This window comes from Plectropomus leopardus, chromosome 16 (genome assembly GCF_026936395.1).
Source record: "Plectropomus leopardus strain MGB_pleo_1.0 chromosome 16, ASM2693639v1, whole genome shotgun sequence".
NCBI lineage: Eukaryota > Metazoa > Chordata > Actinopteri > Perciformes > Serranidae > Plectropomus > Plectropomus leopardus.
In genome coordinates, this window is record NC_142191.1 from 24868979 (window position 1) to 24887191 (window position 18213).

The following is an 18213-nucleotide window of genomic DNA, read 5'->3' on the forward strand; positions in this document are numbered from 1 at the left end:
ATTTCAGAGTCAGTGTTGTCACCAGTAAACAGACGAACCAAACAAAATTAATGGAGTAATGTTGAGTAATGTTTTCAGTTCAGGACACATGCTGCTTTTCTATTTACACCCAGATAGACCCTCACATAAAGCTACTGAACTCCTCCAGGCATTCCAGTGTACAGAAACTATGCTAGCATGACGACAACCACTGCTGCTACTAAGCTGCAGGGCAGAAAGTGCAACTGTGACGAATGGGACCCCAGAAAAACACTCCAAATGTGTAATCTCAAAAAACTGCTGTGGCAAATGAATCATGCAGAAAACACAATTTAAAGCTACACATGAGGTATTTCATGAGGCAACATGAAGCTATCATTAACAACACAGTGGGTGAGGAAAACTGCAGGAAGAACACGGACGGCAAGTTTCCCGGACAAAGCAGGAGCCAGGAAATGGCTCATATTCCACAGCTGGTCATGTTAGTCACGTAATTTGGTAGATATATGAGTGTCTGTGTGTGTTTCCTATCTCACATATCCTTTATGCTTTATTGTGACTTAAATGTTTGTTTTTCAGCCATTAAAATGTATATCTTAGATCCTTCTTAACACAGAAGTCTAGCGGTGTGTTACTATAAGTTCTTCACGGTGAAAATACACATTTCAAGTCTCAAGAAACAAAATGACTTCACTGTCAAGGTCTAAAACTCAACTGAGTCCTTATAAAAATAGATTGACTTGAGTGCACGCGCATGTACGCACACACACACATTCACAGACACACATACATACATAGCTATAATAAATTTACATTCTCTGGAGTACAGCAGAGATTATACTAAACTTATATTAAGTCTCACAAACCACAACACAGCTGACCAGTGTCTGACTGTCAGTGTGTCTGTGTTTCCATGTACATGTGTGTGTGTGACAGCTGCAAACTCGCTGACCTACATTTCTTGCTGACATGCAATGCAGTCCACATACCACTATCCAACACCGGCATCTCGCACACAACCACACGCACACACAAATTCAACCACCACTTTCATGGTGGTTGAATGTGCTGGAGTAAATATGGAAAAATGGGAAAAGAAAACAAAAAGTCAACCAATAGAAAACTACAAATAAAAACTGGGGGTTCATAAAACATTTAACCTCATGCAACCCACTTCTTCTCTGTGTCTCCTCCTCTTCCTCACACACACATACTCACATTCCTTCCTTCCCCATCATGCCCTAAATTATTCCTGACAGTTTATATTCCATGTTCAGCGAGAGGGAAACTACATCCATCTCTGGTTTCATGGAAATATATAATAAAGGTGTTTCCCCTGTTCATTCTCAAAAGAAAAATGGTCCGTGATTGTTTTTTTTTTCTGAGTTAAGCTACCAGGATCATCACAACGGAGAGCAAGATAACTTGCTGTTTCAACCTCAAGTCTTTCTAGACAGAGGCACTGAGATTATAAATTACTTCTGACTAAAATGATCTAATACATTTGGAGATGATAAAAAGGTGAGGAAAATATATATGAAAACATAAAATATGAATATAACTTTGCTACAGAAGCATTTAAGCAGGCAGGAATTTTGTGGCTGAGCAGTAGCACTAGTTACTGTATTAGCTCTTCTCAGTTGAATAAATTAAATTAAGTTTGAGTCACAGTTAGAAGAAATATTAATTCAGTTTGGACCTGACTAATAGGCAGCACATGTAATACACGTGACCTCAAACATTAACAACACACTTCATGATTTTGTGTTTTTATTCACATTGATATTTCACTACTTCATGGGAGGTCATGTTGGACCCCCTTGATCTGATTTTGAAAGACATTTTGCTCTTTTGTATTCAACTATGAAATGACATGTTTGTATTGTTTTTGGTTTTTTTTTTTTGGCAAATCAACACTCCATTAGTTGTAGCACTAAGAACTCTTTTGCTTCTGCCTCACGGCTGGCAACTGGCTCATGAACCCAAAACAGTCCATTTTCACCCTGTGGTGTTCAGCTGTTACCATCCTTGTTGATTTGTTTTATGGTTTGAGTGCAGTCTTTATTTTCATCTGCCTCTGGCTGCAGGTTGCCAAGTTTCTTCTCCTGCCTCAGGCTGCACACTAATTTACTCTCAAAACTGCATGGAAGTTCATAAAGGGGATACTGTTATTTATAAGGGGGATTTAATTTTTGTTTCACTGATGCTTTTTGTACCTACATCCATATTATTATTAAAAATATGGAGTGCATAATGTAATTTGATAAAGCAGGTGGTCTGGAGGAAACCCTGAACCTTAACCTTTTTAATGTTATCTTTTTTCAGGTTCTGAACATCAAGCATGATCAAATGTTGAGTGTTACTTATGTTGGCATGAGAGAAGACACTTCAGAGGATAACACTTAATAGTTGGATTTTGTTTCCATTACATTACTGCCTCATAGTTATACGAACTATACGAGCTATACGAACGAGCTATACGAACCCTTACAGTTTACATCCACTCATCAGTGGAAACATGGATGCTTCACACACATCTTCCCCCCAGCAGTACAGAATATCCATACAATCAGCTCAGTTTCAAGGTGAACACCAAAGATTAGTGTCACCAATTCAGTATCAGTATCCCCTTCTCTTCCTGAGATATGGCAATTGAAGCTTATCCGGAGTGGGGTCGCGGGGGCAGCAGCCTAAGCAGGGAAGCCCAGACCTCCCTCTCCCAGGCCACTTTGTCCAGCCCTTCCCGGGGGATCCCGAGGCATTCCCAGGCCAGCTGTGAGACATAGTCTCTCCAGCGTGTCCTGGGTCTTCCCCGGGGTCTCCTACTGGTGGGATGTGCCCTGAACACCTCACCAGGGAGGCGTCCAGGAGGCATCCGAATTAAATGCCCAAGCCACCTCATCTGGCTCTACTCCGAGTCCCTCCTGGATGACCGAGCTTCTCACCCTGTCTCTAAGGGAGAGCCCAGCCACCCTATGGAGAAAGTGCATTTCGGCTGCTTGTACCCGCGATCTTGTTCTTTCGGTCACTACCCAAAGCTCATGACCATAGGTGAGGGTAGGAACAAAGACCGACCGGTAAATCGAGAGCTTTGCCTTTCGGCTCAGCTCCCTCTTCACCATGACAGATCGGTGCAGAGTCCGCATTACTGCAGACGCCGCACCAGTCTGCCTGTCGATCTCCCGCTCCATCCTTCCCTCACTCGTGAACAAGACCCCGAGGTACTTAAACTCCTCCACTTGCGGCAGGATCTCGTCACTGATCTGGAGGGGGCACTCCACCCTTTTCCGGCTGAGAACCATGGCCTCGGATTCAGAGGTGCTGATTCTCATCCCGGCCGCTTCACACTCGGCTGCGAACCGATCCAGTGAGAGCTGAAGGTCACGGCCTGATGAAGCCAACAGGACCACATCATCTGCAAAAAGCAGAGACCCAATCCTGAGGTCACCAAACCGGACCCCCTCAACATCCTGGCTGCACCTAGAAATTCTGTCCATAAAAGTTATGAACAGAATCGGTGACAAAGGGCAGCCCTGGCGGAGTCCAACCCTCAGCAGAAACGAGTTTGACTTACTGCAGGCAATGCGGACCAAGCTCTGGCACCGGTCATACAGGGAATGGACAGTCTATATCAGGGGGTCCGAAACCCCATATTCCTGGAGAACCCCCCACAGGACTCCCCGAGGGACATGGTCGAATGCCTTCTCCAAGTCCACAAAGCACATGTGGTCTGGTTTGGCAAACTCCCATGCACCCTCAAGAACCCTGCCAAGGGTCCAGAGCTGGTCCACAGTTCCACGACCGGGACGAAAACCGCATTGCTCCTCCTGAATCCGGGGTTCGACTATCCGGCGGACCCTCCTTTCTAGTATCCCCGAATAGACCTTACCAAGGAGGCTGAGGAGTGTATCCCCCTGTAGTTGGAACACACCCTCCGGTCCCCCTTCTTAAAAAGAGGGACCACCACCCCAGTCTCCCAGTCCAGGGGCACTGCCCCCGATGTCCACGCAATGTTGCAGAGTCATGTCAACCACGACAGCCCCACAACATCCAGGGCCTTGAGGAACTCTGGGCGGACCTCATCCACCCCCGGGGCCCTGCCACCGAGGAGCTTTTTGACCACCTTGGCAACTTCAGCCCCAGAGATGGAGGAGCCCACCACTGAGTCCCCAGGCACTGCTTCCTCATCGGAAGGCATGTTGGAGGGATTGAGGAGGTCTTTGAAGTATTCCTTCTACCGATCCACAATGTCCCGAGTCAAGGTCAGCAGCGCCCCGTCCCCACAATACACAGTGTTTACAGAGCACTGCTTCCCCTCCTGAGACGCCGGATGGTGGTCCAGAACCTCTTCGAAGCCGTCCGGAAGTCGTTCTCCATGGCCTCACTGAACTCCTCCCACGCCCGGGTTTTCGCCTCAGCGACCGCTGTAGCTGCATTCCGCTTGGCCTGTCTGTACCTGTCTGCTGTCTCCGGAGTCCCACAGGCCAAGAAGGCCTGACAGGACTCCTTCTTCAGCTTGACGGCATCCCTTACCGTCGGTGTCCGCCAGCGGGTTCGGGTGTTGCCGCCCCGACAGGCACCGACCACCTTACTGCCACAGCACCGGTCAGCCACCTCAGCAATGGAGGCACGGAACATGGCCCACTCAGACTCAATGTCCCCCGCCTCCCCCGGGACATGGATGAAGCTCTCCTGGAGGTGGGAGTTGAAGCTCCTTCTGACGGGAGACTCTGCCAAACGTTCCCAGCAGACCCTCACAATGCGTTTGGGTCTGCCAGGTCTGACCGGCGTCCTCCCCCACCATTGGAGCCAACTCACCACCAGGTGGTGATCGGTTGACAGCTCCACCCCTCTCTTCACCCAAGTGTCCAAGACATATGGCCGCAAGTCCGATGATACGACTACAAAGTCGATCATCGAACTGCGGCCTAGGGTGTCCTGATGCCAAGTGCGCATATGGACACCTTATGCTTGAACATGGTGTTCATTATGGACCCACTAGAGAGGTGACATTCCACGTCCCCAGAGCTAGCTTCTGCAGCCGAGGATCGGACCACCAAGGTCCCCGCCTTCGGCTGCTGCCCAACTCACACGGCACCTGACCCTTATCCTATGGGTGGTGAGCCCATGGGCAGGAGGTCCCACGTCGCCTCTTCGGACTGTGCCCGGCTGGGCCCCATGGGTAAAGGCCCGGCCACCAGGCACTTGCCTGGTGGCCCCCCCAGGCCTGGCTCCAGGGGGGGGCCTGGTGACCTGCGTTTGGGCGTGGGAAACTCTGAACCATTCTTCTTTTTCATCATAAAGGTCCGGTGAGCTACACTTTGTCTGGTCCCTCCCCTAGGACCTGTTTGCCATGGGTGACCCTACCTAAGCCCCTGACAACTGAGCTCCTAGGATCACTGGGACACGCAAACCCCTCCACCACAATAAGGTGGTAGCTCAGGGAGAGGTGACCTATGACCATCGAAATCTAATCAGTTTTGTGACAAATTTGAAAAAATTCCCTCAAGGTGTTCTTCAGATATCATGTTCACAAGAACGGGGTGGACGTATGTGCAGACAACCCAAAAACATAATGCCAGCCGGCACGGAAGCATAGGAACTAGCGGCAAACCCTAGAGTCTACAGCATGTCTTTGTACACACAGTATGTACCTTCATCCTCATGTCCCGGCCATGTTTCTCCAATTCCTTCCTCATTTCCTGAGCTCCCAGTCGAGCGGCATTCAGTACCAGATGCTTCCATTCGATCGGCTGAAAGACGTGTGGGTCGTGAGGCACATACAGGCCGATCTTTACCTGGGAAAAGTTGTGGTTAAAATTTAACAAATCTTTACTGATTCTGCTACTCTACCACCTCCAGAAAACATCTCCATCCTCTCAGTCCTCCACCCCTTTTCTTACCTTCTTCAGTGTGTGCTGGTATCTCTTGTAGGAGCTCTCGAACTCGGCCACCAGTTCCCCTAGCGTGCGGTGTGTCAGTGGTTTGTCCATCAGGTCCTGACGACGGCTCATGCCAAGTGACCCATAGCGGCCGTTGCAGTAGACACCCAGCACAACATGGTGGAAGCAGTGTCCCGAAAACTGGGTCTTAAAGCTGATGGGGAAACGCTCCAGAGATGTCAGCCCATTTGTCAGGTAGCTGGTCAACACACCGGAGTTAAGGAAGGTTTCTGGAGGGTCTTATTCTTCTTGGTGCCATACGTAGAGTTTTATTATGCGATTTATTGGATGAACTAATCTAAATGCACTCTGACTGCATCATCGGAGCTGCACATTTGACGACAGACCTGAAATAAAAAACAACATTTGAGCACAAACCCAAGAGAGTAAGTGAAAGTGTATTTGTTTGGATTTGTCTCAGCAGAGGCAGCACAGCAGCTTGAGTCATGTGAAATTAGATGCAGTCTGACTCTCAGAAGGCCAGTACTATGAAAATGCCACGGGGTAAACAATGGCTCTGTGAGTGCCAAAGTTAGTGCAGCTCTACGTCTGACTGAATTTGAAAAGAAAAACAAAGACGGAGAGATGGATGAGTTATCTGGTGCCATCAGAAACCCGAGGAGAGAATGACTCATGTTCAGGGTATGTGTGTGATTAACTTTGCAACTCTCTGGGATGTAAAGAGAGATTTTCTGCATCTCTTGACCTTTGACCTCCTTATTCTTTTCTCTTTACCCTCCCCAAAGTTTCCACCTCTCATTCTTTCTCTACTCTTCTTTAAATGATGCCAGTTGTAATTTACATTATATGCATATGTGTATAGATTTTTTTCTGAACATTTTCAAGATTTTAACATAAGCTTTAAGGTTAAACAGAGGAAACTTTAAGGAGTTTTGTCAAACAATTGATGAGAAACAACGTAACGTAACACAGAACTGATATGGAAACATTTAACTAATCAGAAAGCTAAAAATTCTTCGGAAATGGAAAAAACACATTTGTAAAAATTTCTGTGATTTCACATTTTGTGCTCATTTCCCCCCAAAACTGGTCTACAAATGATAACTGAATGAGATCTATATTTAGTCAGCCCTCATGCTGTGGACTGCACAGCTTCACAGAGTTCAACACTGACAGGAATCCAACTGCAGCAATCTGTGCAATCACACACAAGCACACACAAGCACACACAAGCACACACACACACACACACCGATCTGGGCTCTATCTTTTTCGACCAGAATCCCACCATCTGCTCTGTTCTGTCCACGAGGCCTGTCATTGGCCAGTGTGCCTGCCCTTCACCTCAGCAGCCTTGATGCCACAGCACTGCTGTGTTTTCATTAAATATTCACTAAGGGCCATCAACACAACTAGACCACTGATCTACACATACATACCAATGTGTATCAGCACAACTGATGTGTGTCGCAATTCTGTAGATAAGCCCACAGAATTAAAGCAGAACACAAGAGACCTGAAGAAGGTAGACTGGACTACTGTGTAGCGAAGCAACAAAACCTGCCCTTAAGCAAGACACTGAATACCCTTCTGCGTAGCCGTTGCCAGTTTCTAAATGATGTGCCCTGTTAAAGGTCTAAATCTCCACACATCATCACCTCAGCAGCACAGAAGATCTATACAACCAGCACAGTTTCAAGGTGAACACCCAAGATTAGTGTCACCAATTCAATAGCTGATCAAATGTTTCTACTTCTGTTAGAGTTATGACCTTGAATAATTGAATAAGGAATGTTTTTGCAACATTATGATGTCACAATAAAGTTGACCTTTGACATTTTGAATCTAACATGTCATCACTTTGTAAATATACCTTATTAGACATCTGTGTGAAATTTTTGTCATAATTGGCGCATGAATTCTTGAGTTACGGCCCAAAACATTTTGTAAGTTGTCAGTGAACTTTGACTTCCAAATTCTGATGAGTTTATTCTTGAGTCCAAGTGGACATTTGTGCCAAATGTGAAGAAATTCTCAGAAGTATTCTTGAGATTTCACATTCACAAGAATGTGATGGATGTAAGGTCATTACATCCATCACATTCTTGTGAATGTGAAATCTCAAGACCTTGGGGGACCTTGACCTTTGACCATAAATCCTAATCAGTTTGTCTTTGACTCAAAGTTAGCATTTGTGCCAAAAAATAACAGTTAAAATGTTCTTGAGATCTTCTAGTTATTATTATACTCCTATTCATCTCAGTAACAGAAACATGAAGACTGCACACTGATTTTGTAGATGCAAATGATGCCCTGCCCTGTTCCTCTCTAATTATTGACAGACTGGCTTTAATACTCTCTTACATTTCAAATACTAGAATTTACTGTTTAATGTCTGAGAGGCAGAGGTAAGTGAGAAACCGTATCTATGGATATATTACAGAGCTAATCAGGTGGTTTTCAAAGTCACTCTGTCACTTCCCTTTTTCCATCCCCATATCACTGCCACCCTCCCATTCCTTTCTCCTCTCTCGAGTTTTGCTCCTCTTTTCCGTCGTTGCTACATTTCAAAGCAGCAAGATTCCAGATAAGAAAATACTGGAAAAGGCATAATCCTCTTTATTTGTGGTGCCTTTTTACCTAGAGCCATGAGCTTTCCACATCTTAATCATAAGCAAACTCCAGTTTTCCGAGTTTCTTCAGTAGCACTTTGGGGATTGGTCTTGAAATATGGTCAAAAGTATGTGGATGCAGGGTGTCCTGTGGATCAGTGGATAAAGCAGGCACCCCATGTATGAAGGCAGTGTCTTTGCTGCAGCAGCATTGCTTCCATTGATTCCAGCTCATGGTCCTTTGCTGCATGTCATCCCCTCTTTCTACCCCTTTCATGCTATAATCTTCTGTCCTATCTAATAAAAGGCAAAAATGCCAAAAAAATAACCTTTAAAACAAAAAAAGTATGTGAACACAAGTTTGGGCTGTTCTTATAGCTTGTGTTAGGCCTCCTAGTTCCAATTAAGGAACAGCTGCAGAAAAACAATTATATTTTAGATAATAAATAGTGAGCTGGCCTACACAGTTACCTGATCTCAACCCCATCCAAGACCTTTGAGAACTGGAACAAAACAGACCTTATAACCCAACATTTGTAGCCAACCTGACTAACATTGTTGTGGTTGAATGGCAAATTCCACTGTTTGGGAATTGGAGATTCAGCAATCATATATGGGTGTAACGTTCATGTGTTCACATACTTTGGCCATGTTGTCTATCTAAAATTTGCTAGAAATAAGTCTGTACTCTAATTATTATTCAACTCTAGGCTGCTTTGTACACTAGCCTTGTTCTGCAGAACACTACTCGGTGATGGGTGATACAATGAGACACAAAGTCAAACACACACATCGTGAACACACAAACCCACACAAAGAGCTGGTGTGACCCAAGATAAACCTCGAATATCCTGGAGAGAATTCAGATCACTGTTAACAGGAAAGGAAAGGAACCAGCGGCAGAGGACAGACCCGAGCAGGACAAGTAGACAGACAGCTCCAACTGCCGAAAGCGACAACAGCTGCTATTCATCCCTCTTTCCCCGTTGCTTTTTTCGTTCTAAGCTGTCTGTCTTTTCTTAACACTGTCACACTCTTGATTAATGACAACAGTGATTTTAGTACTAGATATATCCATTATTTAGAACCAGGATTCCCAAACATTTTCATGGACAAAATCTGAAGAAGTTTCTGTTTTTTTCTTGCTCCACTTGCCTGGCGATTTTTAAACATATTAGATTCAAACTTCATTTCAGCGAGCTGGCACACATGAAGGGAGCGATGAGATGCGTAGAAAAAATGAAGAAACAATGATGGTACACAAAAAGTTGGTAAACATCTACGCACATTAGAGCTACGTTACATCGACAGCGTCATAAACTACGTTTTTCATAAGGTTACATAACAACAATTTCATAACCCAAAATTCCAAGACTTTTCCAATGTTTTTTTTTTTTTTTTTATATTTTTTTGGGGCCTTATCAGTGCCTTTATTTTATAGGACAAATAGACTGTGAAAGGGAGAGAGAGAAGGGATGATGTGCAGCAAAGGACTGAAGCTGGTCTTGAACCCATGACTGCTGCAATGAGGACACAGCTTTTGTATATGGGGTGCCAGCTCTACCAACTAAGCCACCAGACACCCCCTTTTCCAAGGCTGTTTTAAGGATTTTTAATCCTTTGAAATCTAGATAGACATTGATTTTCTTGTGCTGCGTTCAGATGCCTTCCACAGATGTTGTGAGCGCTCAGCAAATTGGTTTGATTTCTTTTGAAATCATGGAAAAAAAGGTACCAAGCAACTTGCAAGAAATATCCTGCAAATTTCAAGAATTTAGCAGTTTTAGAAAATTATATTTAAAACAAGTTAAGGAAAATGTGGAGAAAACTATATTTGTAATTATCATAATTATATATTTAGAAATATGTTACAAAATAATTACTTTTGACGCACCTTTTCAGGTCATTTACTTGCTTGTTATTGTTTTTTAGAACTTTCCTTTTTATTTCTTATGTTCGGGTAATTTTCTTGTACTTTTTACAAATTAGTTGCAAGTTTGGGGTAATTTTTTCTTGTAAGTTGTTCATTGCCTTCTTCCTATTTTTGAAAGAAATCAAAGAAATCAAACTACCATTTTTAAAGGTAATCAAACCAATCTACACTGGTTTCAAAGGGTTAAAAAAATTCTATGACTTTTCAAACAAATCTCAGTTATTTTTACTTATTCCATGACCTTTTCTTTTAGACCTGGAAAACGTGATTTTTCCTGGTTTTTCATGACCGTAGGAACCTTGTAGAACATTATTTGTTTAGGTGAATGAGTAGAAAAGGGCTAACAACATATTGTGACTTAAAATCATATTGGAAGAGACAGTTTTTTTCCAGTTTTCCTTTCCTACAGACAGCAGAGATGAGATTTTTCACAGCATTTCATAAGTGATGGCATGTTTCTGGACATTTTAAACTGACTCTGGGGCCCAGAGAGGACTATGCAAACATTGAGTAACTGACAGTCAATAGGTTAGGGTGGTGTCACATTATCTTGACAATACCTGGTATTTAAACAGGGTGTGTCCTTCCCTGTCATCAGGGTTTCAAATGTTGATCATTGCTTGCTATGAGCATGCAAGGCCTCATAGCTCAGTGGTTAGAGCACTGGTCTTGTAAACCAGGGGTCGCGAGTTCAATTCTCGCTGGGGCCTGACAGCTTTTAAGACGAATGACCTCGGGACCTGGTGAAAGGTGACACTGCACAGACACACACTGTCTCTTGCTAATATGTAGATGACAGTGTGTGGCTCATGAAAGGGCACAAAGCAGCAGAAAATCACAGTTAATAGTTTGACTCCTCACTTCATTCTTTTTCTCACTCCCTCTGACTCACATGTCTTTTTCCTTCTCCTTTATATAATTTTTCCATCGAGCCCTTGCCACTTTCTCCACATCCCTCCCTCTCTCCTCCTTTCATCTAGAGGCTAAAGCCAGTCTCAATTAAAGTCACTGTCAGCTGCCACCCTGACAGCCACAGGAGAGAAAAGCCAATGTGAAACTAGCACATGTGAAACTGGACCATCCATTCATGGAAACACTGAGAAATCTCTCAGTGGTTTTGGCTGACATGCCAAAACCATCAGATATCTGTTGCACCAAACTGTCCACACTACATACCACATATCAGCTACTTTACATCCTGCAATGTGGGTGATTATATTTGGACAGAGCCTAGAAATTGCACTTGAAAGCTAATTCGAGCACTATTTTGTTGCAGCGGTACAACATGGGTGTTTTTTCTTTCTTTTTCAAACTTAACTATGATATATTGTGAGGTCCGGACCTTTGATTCAGTCCACCCCAGTAACTTGACTGATTTATAAGCCATATCATCCAGCTCTACTTCATATCAAGACACAATCATTAAAAGCAACTAGTGATTTGATAAATGTGTCTTTGTTCTCGAATGAGATCATCAGCATTTGTCCTCAAGTGAATACTCAGACACAATTTCTCATTTCAAACCGTATATTACCAAACAACCAAATGTCGAAGCTGTTGCAAAAATTACAGACGGCTGCTTTAATACTTAAGCTCTGCCGGATGATACTAAGCTTATGAATTGTGTGTGTATGTGTATGGTGGTGGGGGGTTAAACTTTGAAGAGGGCTTGTTGCCAAGCAACACCGTTCAGTAAGAGCTGGAAAGGGTGACGCTGGTGGGGAGGCATTAGGACATTAGAGCAACATGTCTCATTGATTTCACCCACAGATAACAAAATAACCTCTTGGCCTGGTGAAAAGGAAAGGATACATTCCCAAGATGACGGCTTCGAGGCATTTGATTGGCAAAGACTCTCTGATCATCTCTCTTGCTGTCTCCATTAACCTGGAGGAGGAGATGGATGAGGAGGAGAAGGAGAAGAGGAAGGGGAAGGAAGAGGACAAGTGGTAAGAGGAGGAGCAGAGCACAGGCAGAGGGAAAGAGGAGCAGCAGGGGGGAGGAGAGAGAGAAGAGCAGGGAGACGATGAATAGGAGGGGAAGAAGAGAAAAACAAGGGACGAGTTGACATTATCAGGTTATAAGAACAAGAGGTAAATAACAATACTGCTGCATGTCCTTTCACTTACCCACACAGCGGACGACTCTTCTTGATTTCAAAGAATTGGGTTCCTGTGTGGTTGTATCTGGTAGTAAAGTTAGGGACAGCAGTAGTTTTGTATTGACTGACATGCTCCTGAAGTTGGTGTCACACTGATTCCTAAATAAGTCAAAGTCTATGGAAATGTCAAATGTGGTGAGAGACAGACAGACTAAATTCACCTGACAGGTGTAGCACTCATCATGCCATCAGCTGTCATGGCAACGTGTGTTGCAACACACTTGTGTTTGTGTTAAAGGATACTGCAGAGCCTTCATGTAGTTCTGGATGGCCACCAGCCAATCTGGGACCGACATGGACGGTTTGAAGGTCGGGACTGAGGGAACGGGATGCTGCAGAGAGAGAGAAAGAGAGAGAGAGATTATTATCTCAAGCAGAATGCACATGTGGTAACGTTCAGAGCCCCAAAACCACCTCCCGCCATCTTTAAAAATCTGCCTTCGCAATGTCCCATGACTGATTACAGCACATACAGCTGGCAGCCTTTTAAGCCTGATTTTCGCAAGTAAAAATGAGCATTTAATTATCATAATCAACCTTAGCTGTAAATGCATTATGCTAACAAAACTAGTGTTTAAGTCTTTAAGGTTTAGACAGAAAACCAGTAGATATCTACTTGTAGTATTTAATAAATCTTTAAAAATTAAAATTTTCAGGACGTAATTTTTTGAAGAAATGTAGAACAATTTCTCCGTTAAATGCTTATCTTGTCAGGATGGAAAAGCCTCTGAACAACATTTAGATAGCAAGACCATATAGTTATTCACTGCCACTGCCACGAGCAGTAATTGTGGTGGCAATGGTAATTAAAGCCAGTCAGTTTGTCAGTCATTTTCTGTAACTGCTTGTCCTTGTAAGGGTGGCAGGGGGCTGGAGCCAATCCCAGCTGACTGTGGGACCTCAGAAAGAACCCATATAGACATGGGGAGAACATGCAAACTCCGTACAGAAGGGCCTCCGAACTGGGTTTCAAACTAGGGACCCTCTTGTTGTGAGGCAACAGTGCTAACCACGACGCCACCGTGCCACATGGTAATTAAAGCATTCAGTGCAAATAAAGATGTATTTGTATTAGACAGCTGATATTTTGCAGCCACAGACAATAATAAGATAAAGAGACGGATGACAGGTGACAATGTCTCTACCCCAGAATGTTGAGGTTATGTGGGGTTCACTAACTTGGACTGCTGGGCTGACAGAAGCCTGTAGTGAGAAACCACACTGCTGTTTCTAAAGACATTTCACCTCAACAAGAACCATTTCAGAGAAGAAACCGAGGTCACAGATGTGGCTTCATGGAAGGACCATGACCACACCACAAGAGATTGAATCAGACAAAACACAAAACGACACTTCCTCTGACACACAAGCAGCCTGTGTGCTGTGTGTGTACAGGAAGGGTGAACTATAGCAGCAGCCCTATCATTTCCTGTGGGTTTTTTTTGCTGCACTGTTTATTTAAAGTATGAAAAGAGCACTGGGGAGGAAAACAACATGATGAAATGGAGGGTGAGCTCTGATACATGGTAGAATTTTTTCAGAAAAAAAAATACTGAGGTCCTAGTACATAGCTGGTGGACATGAGATCTACAAGAGTATATTTATATAAAACAGGTGTCAAACCTGGTAAAATTTGCAAAACATTAAAACACACTGGATATCTATGAACTCAGAATTACCACCTTGCACTTGTATGCCTTTGCAAACGTGCCAAGTTGCAGTCACAGTTTACATCCATGTCTGTCGAGACTCATATGTAGCCAAATATGGATGTTGTTGCGAGGAAAATACTATTTCAAAACCCTGGATGTTGACACACACACACACCCCACTCCCCAACAGCACATTAGAATACTTTAATGTCCACACGTTAGATAAAATACTGTATCTTCAATTTTATTTTAAAAAATGTAAACAACAAGTTGGCTTAAAACACAGACATAAAAATAATCCAAGAATAAACAGAAATGGCACTTCAAAATAAAAGCTCTGTACTGAAAATTTGCTGTACTCCAAAAAAAAAACAAAAGTTTTTTTTTTTTTTTTACAAACTTGGCACATTCACGATTCACTTGCAGTCCATTTAGAACAGACCCGCAACCCACTTTTGGACCGCAACGCATCAGTTGGGAACTATTGATCTAGACAATATACACAGTTGGGTACCTAAGATTAGTGTCACCAACTCAGTATCTGACCAAATGTCTCCCCTTCTGTCTCTGAGCTATGATAATGATTAATAGCCACATGGGTGTTTTTGCATAACATTATGATGTCACAGCAAAGTTGACCTTTGACCTTTTGGATATAAAATATAAGCACGTTATCATTTTATCCAATCACATTTGTATGAAATATTGTCATAATTAGCTATGAATTCTTGAGTAATAGCAGGACCCTGACCTTTGACTCTGGACCAAAACAATTTGAATGAGTTCATTCGTCCAGGTGGACGTTTGTGGCAAATTAGACTAAATTAGATTAGATTAAACTTCCATCAAGGCTTTCTAGAGATATATCACATTCACAACAATAAGACAGATGCAAGGTCACAGAGACCTTGACCTTTGTCCACCAAAATATAGACCATAAAGTTTATGGTTGAGTCCAAGTGGATTTTTGTGCTAAAGTTGTAGAAATTCCCTTGATGTGTGTTTGAAATATCACAATCACATGAATGAGACATATGAGGTCAAAGTGACCTTGACCTTTGACTTGTGACCACCAAAATCTAATAAGTTTATCCTTGAGTCCAAGTGGACTTTTGTGATAAATTTAGGAAATTACAACTCAAGGCATTCTTGACATTTTGGGTTCACAGGAACGGGATGGATTGACAACCTGAAAACATAATGCCTCTAGCCACGGCTATCACTTGTGCGGAGGCATAAAAACATGTTCTGTAAGGTCACAGTGACCTCGACTTTTGACCACCCAAATTAATCGGTTGATTCTTGAGTCCAAGTGGAGGTTTATAATAAATTTGAGAGTTCCCTCAAGGCCTTCTTGGGACACCACCTTCACGAGAATGAGCTGAACAAGGCTGTAGTGACCTTGACATTTGCCCACCAAAATCTAATCAGTTCATTGCTGAGTCCAAGTGGAGATTTGTGCCAAAATTTGAAGAAATTACCTTTAGCCATTTTGGAGATATCGGGTTCACAAAAATGGGACTGAAGGATGAACAAACAACTTGAAATCATAATACCTCCAGACATGGCTGTCACTGTCACATGGAGGTATAAAAACATACCCAATTCCATATCTTTTTAATGCCAGGGATATTCAAAACTCACAATGAGAACCATACATGGGTTGTCATGGGCAATCAGCCATTCATAACATTAGTACATCAGACCATCAACAAGTTACTCAGCTAATAAAGCAGTTATCTAGCCACTTAACCACTCACGTATTAATACATTAGATTAGCCTTCCAACCAGACAAAAGACCAACCAGTCAACCTGTCAGTCACTCACTGAGTGAGTAAAACAACTAGTCAGGCCAGTATGCAGTCATTCAGTCCATAAACCAGTCTGCCGGCAAGCCAAGACCAGTAAATAGCAGGTTTTACTGCCACATAATCTCCCATGTAGTAAAATCCTCATGAAGGCGTAACACACTGGCTGCATCAGCTGGCACACACACTGTAAAGCTTCTTTCTGCTGGGTCAGGGAGTGAGATGACTGGTGATCCCTCACTTTTATCATCCTCTCCTCGCTTCACTCCGCCATCATATTCTGTGCAAAACTTCTGCACAAAAAGCATGAATTTCAATGCAGTGAGATGAAGTTACAGATTCGGTCACCAAAAACAGCCATTGTGCATGCTGGCTGGATTCACAGTTTGTTAAATATTTACAACACAACCACCTTAGAAAAAAGGTCAAAATACAGAATGACAAATGGCAGTATTTTAGCTGTCCACAACCCCAAAAAACTGCTGAGAGTAGGGATGCATGATAATATCGGCACGTCATCTGTATAAGCAGATATTGGCTTTCAAATGAAATATCGGAATCTGCCAACATGCTGAATTCTGGCAATATGAGAAACCCTTTTTTTCCTTTTTATATTCAGAGTGATCAAGTAAAAAACATCAGGTAAACAACAGAGCACAAGTCAAAAAACAACATATCTGGAAGATATACAAGTATGTATGAAGAATGTAAATGACAATAATCAAACAAACAGATAAATAGACAATAAAATAATAAAATAAATGAAAAAACATAAAAATAGAGATAAACCAGAATACAGGCATACAGATAAGGGGGTATATTCAGTCAGTGGGTTCAGGGAAGAACGCTGGATAATTTTCTAAAAAGTGGATATTTCGTTATCAGTATCAGTTATGGACCAAATTAGTTGCTATATATTGGCATATCAGATAATGGCAAAAAAATAAAATAACGTGACCGTGGTTGAGAGCAGCTCAGGTAAAACGTAAGCAATATGCCTTATGAAATTTAATATTGTGTGACTATGTGTGTACTTCCAGAAAAGTTAGTACTCTTAACAGTAGTTGAACATTTACAAAGCCTACATCACCCTGACACAATAGGCTGCTAAATAAAGAGTCAGCGTTGATTGTCACGCTTCCTCTCCATTTTGGCGTTTAGCTGGGAAAGCATCACTTCATAGTCCCAGTTTAGACTGGTATATATCTGGCTCTGCTTCCCTTCCTGTTTTCTCCCTCTACCCTCTTCGCTAATCTTCTCCTATCCTTCTCTTCTTCCTCCTCTCCCCTTTCCCCTTCAGAGTTATTTCAAATCCTCCTTTATGTTTTCTCCTTTCTTTTCGCTCTCATTTCTCCTCTGCCTTTCTGTCACACCCCTTCCTTCTCCATCCTCTCATCTCACCCTGACTTGGTAATTCTTCCTTCTAATCACATCCATCCCATTTTTCCCCAGCTCTACTTGTTTTTCTCCCAGCAGCTCCCCACTCCAAAACCAGGAGGTAAGCTGGCAACCTGACCCTCCCAGAGACAGAAACCAGAGGGACTGTAACCAGAGACAGAGAGACATGAAGACAGAGCAGAGGGTGAGAAAAGACGGATGTGTTACAGTACTGCTTATGACCTTCCTGGTTTTTGAATTTTGAATTGTTTGACGCAAATGGGGGATGGAGAGTAGAGGGTGGTCGGAAAGAGAAAAACAAAAGGTCAACGAGAATAAGCAGAATATAACATAATCAACATAAGGGTGGAGGAGAATATATGTAAAATATATGTTAATTAACTTTTATGATTGCCAATCCATGTACAAATTAACTTCAAAAAGGTTAGTTTAGATTTTTTTAAGTGGATAGTACATTACATGTAGTGAATGGTGGTCACCACACCCCTAGTTTGGGAAAACAGACTGGAATCTGACATGGTAGCTAAGCAATCTACTGACGTGGACAGGGTCAGCAACAAAACATATTTTAGCCTCCTAAAAAATGTCCTACCTAAAACAATATCAGTTTAAGTGTACACTATATTACGTACATTTTCTTTTCTGTACCTTGCTGTCAGAAATTGATTTCCAATGAGAAAATGAAGCAGATATATAACTCTTCAAAGCCAGACTGCATTGAGAAAAGCGGTGATTTGACACTGCTAAACAAGAGCTGCTGTCTACT

At 42.8% G+C, this 18213-nt stretch overlaps 1 protein-coding gene and 1 non-coding gene across 3 annotated transcripts in view; one reads left to right on the top strand and one right to left on the bottom strand.

The window, feature by feature from the left end:
* Positions 1-18213, bottom strand: part of vash2 (vasohibin 2) — a 70604-nt gene that overhangs the window by 44650 nt on the left and 7741 nt on the right. For both annotated transcript variants that reach the window (XM_088089138.1, XM_042504087.2), the window contains exons 3-7: positions 12832-12920; positions 12557-12613; positions 12240-12314; positions 5883-6120; positions 5634-5777 (exon numbers count right to left, since the gene is read on the bottom strand). In XM_088089138.1, the coding sequence (XP_087945264.1) occupies positions 5634-5777; positions 5883-6120; positions 12240-12314; positions 12557-12613; positions 12832-12920 (603 nt within the window). The remainder of the gene's footprint in view (positions 1-5633; positions 5778-5882; positions 6121-12239; positions 12315-12556; positions 12614-12831; positions 12921-18213) is intronic.
* Positions 11065-11137, top strand: trnat-ugu (transfer RNA threonine (anticodon UGU)). The gene has a single exon. It is a non-coding gene; the product is annotated as a tRNA-Thr (tRNA).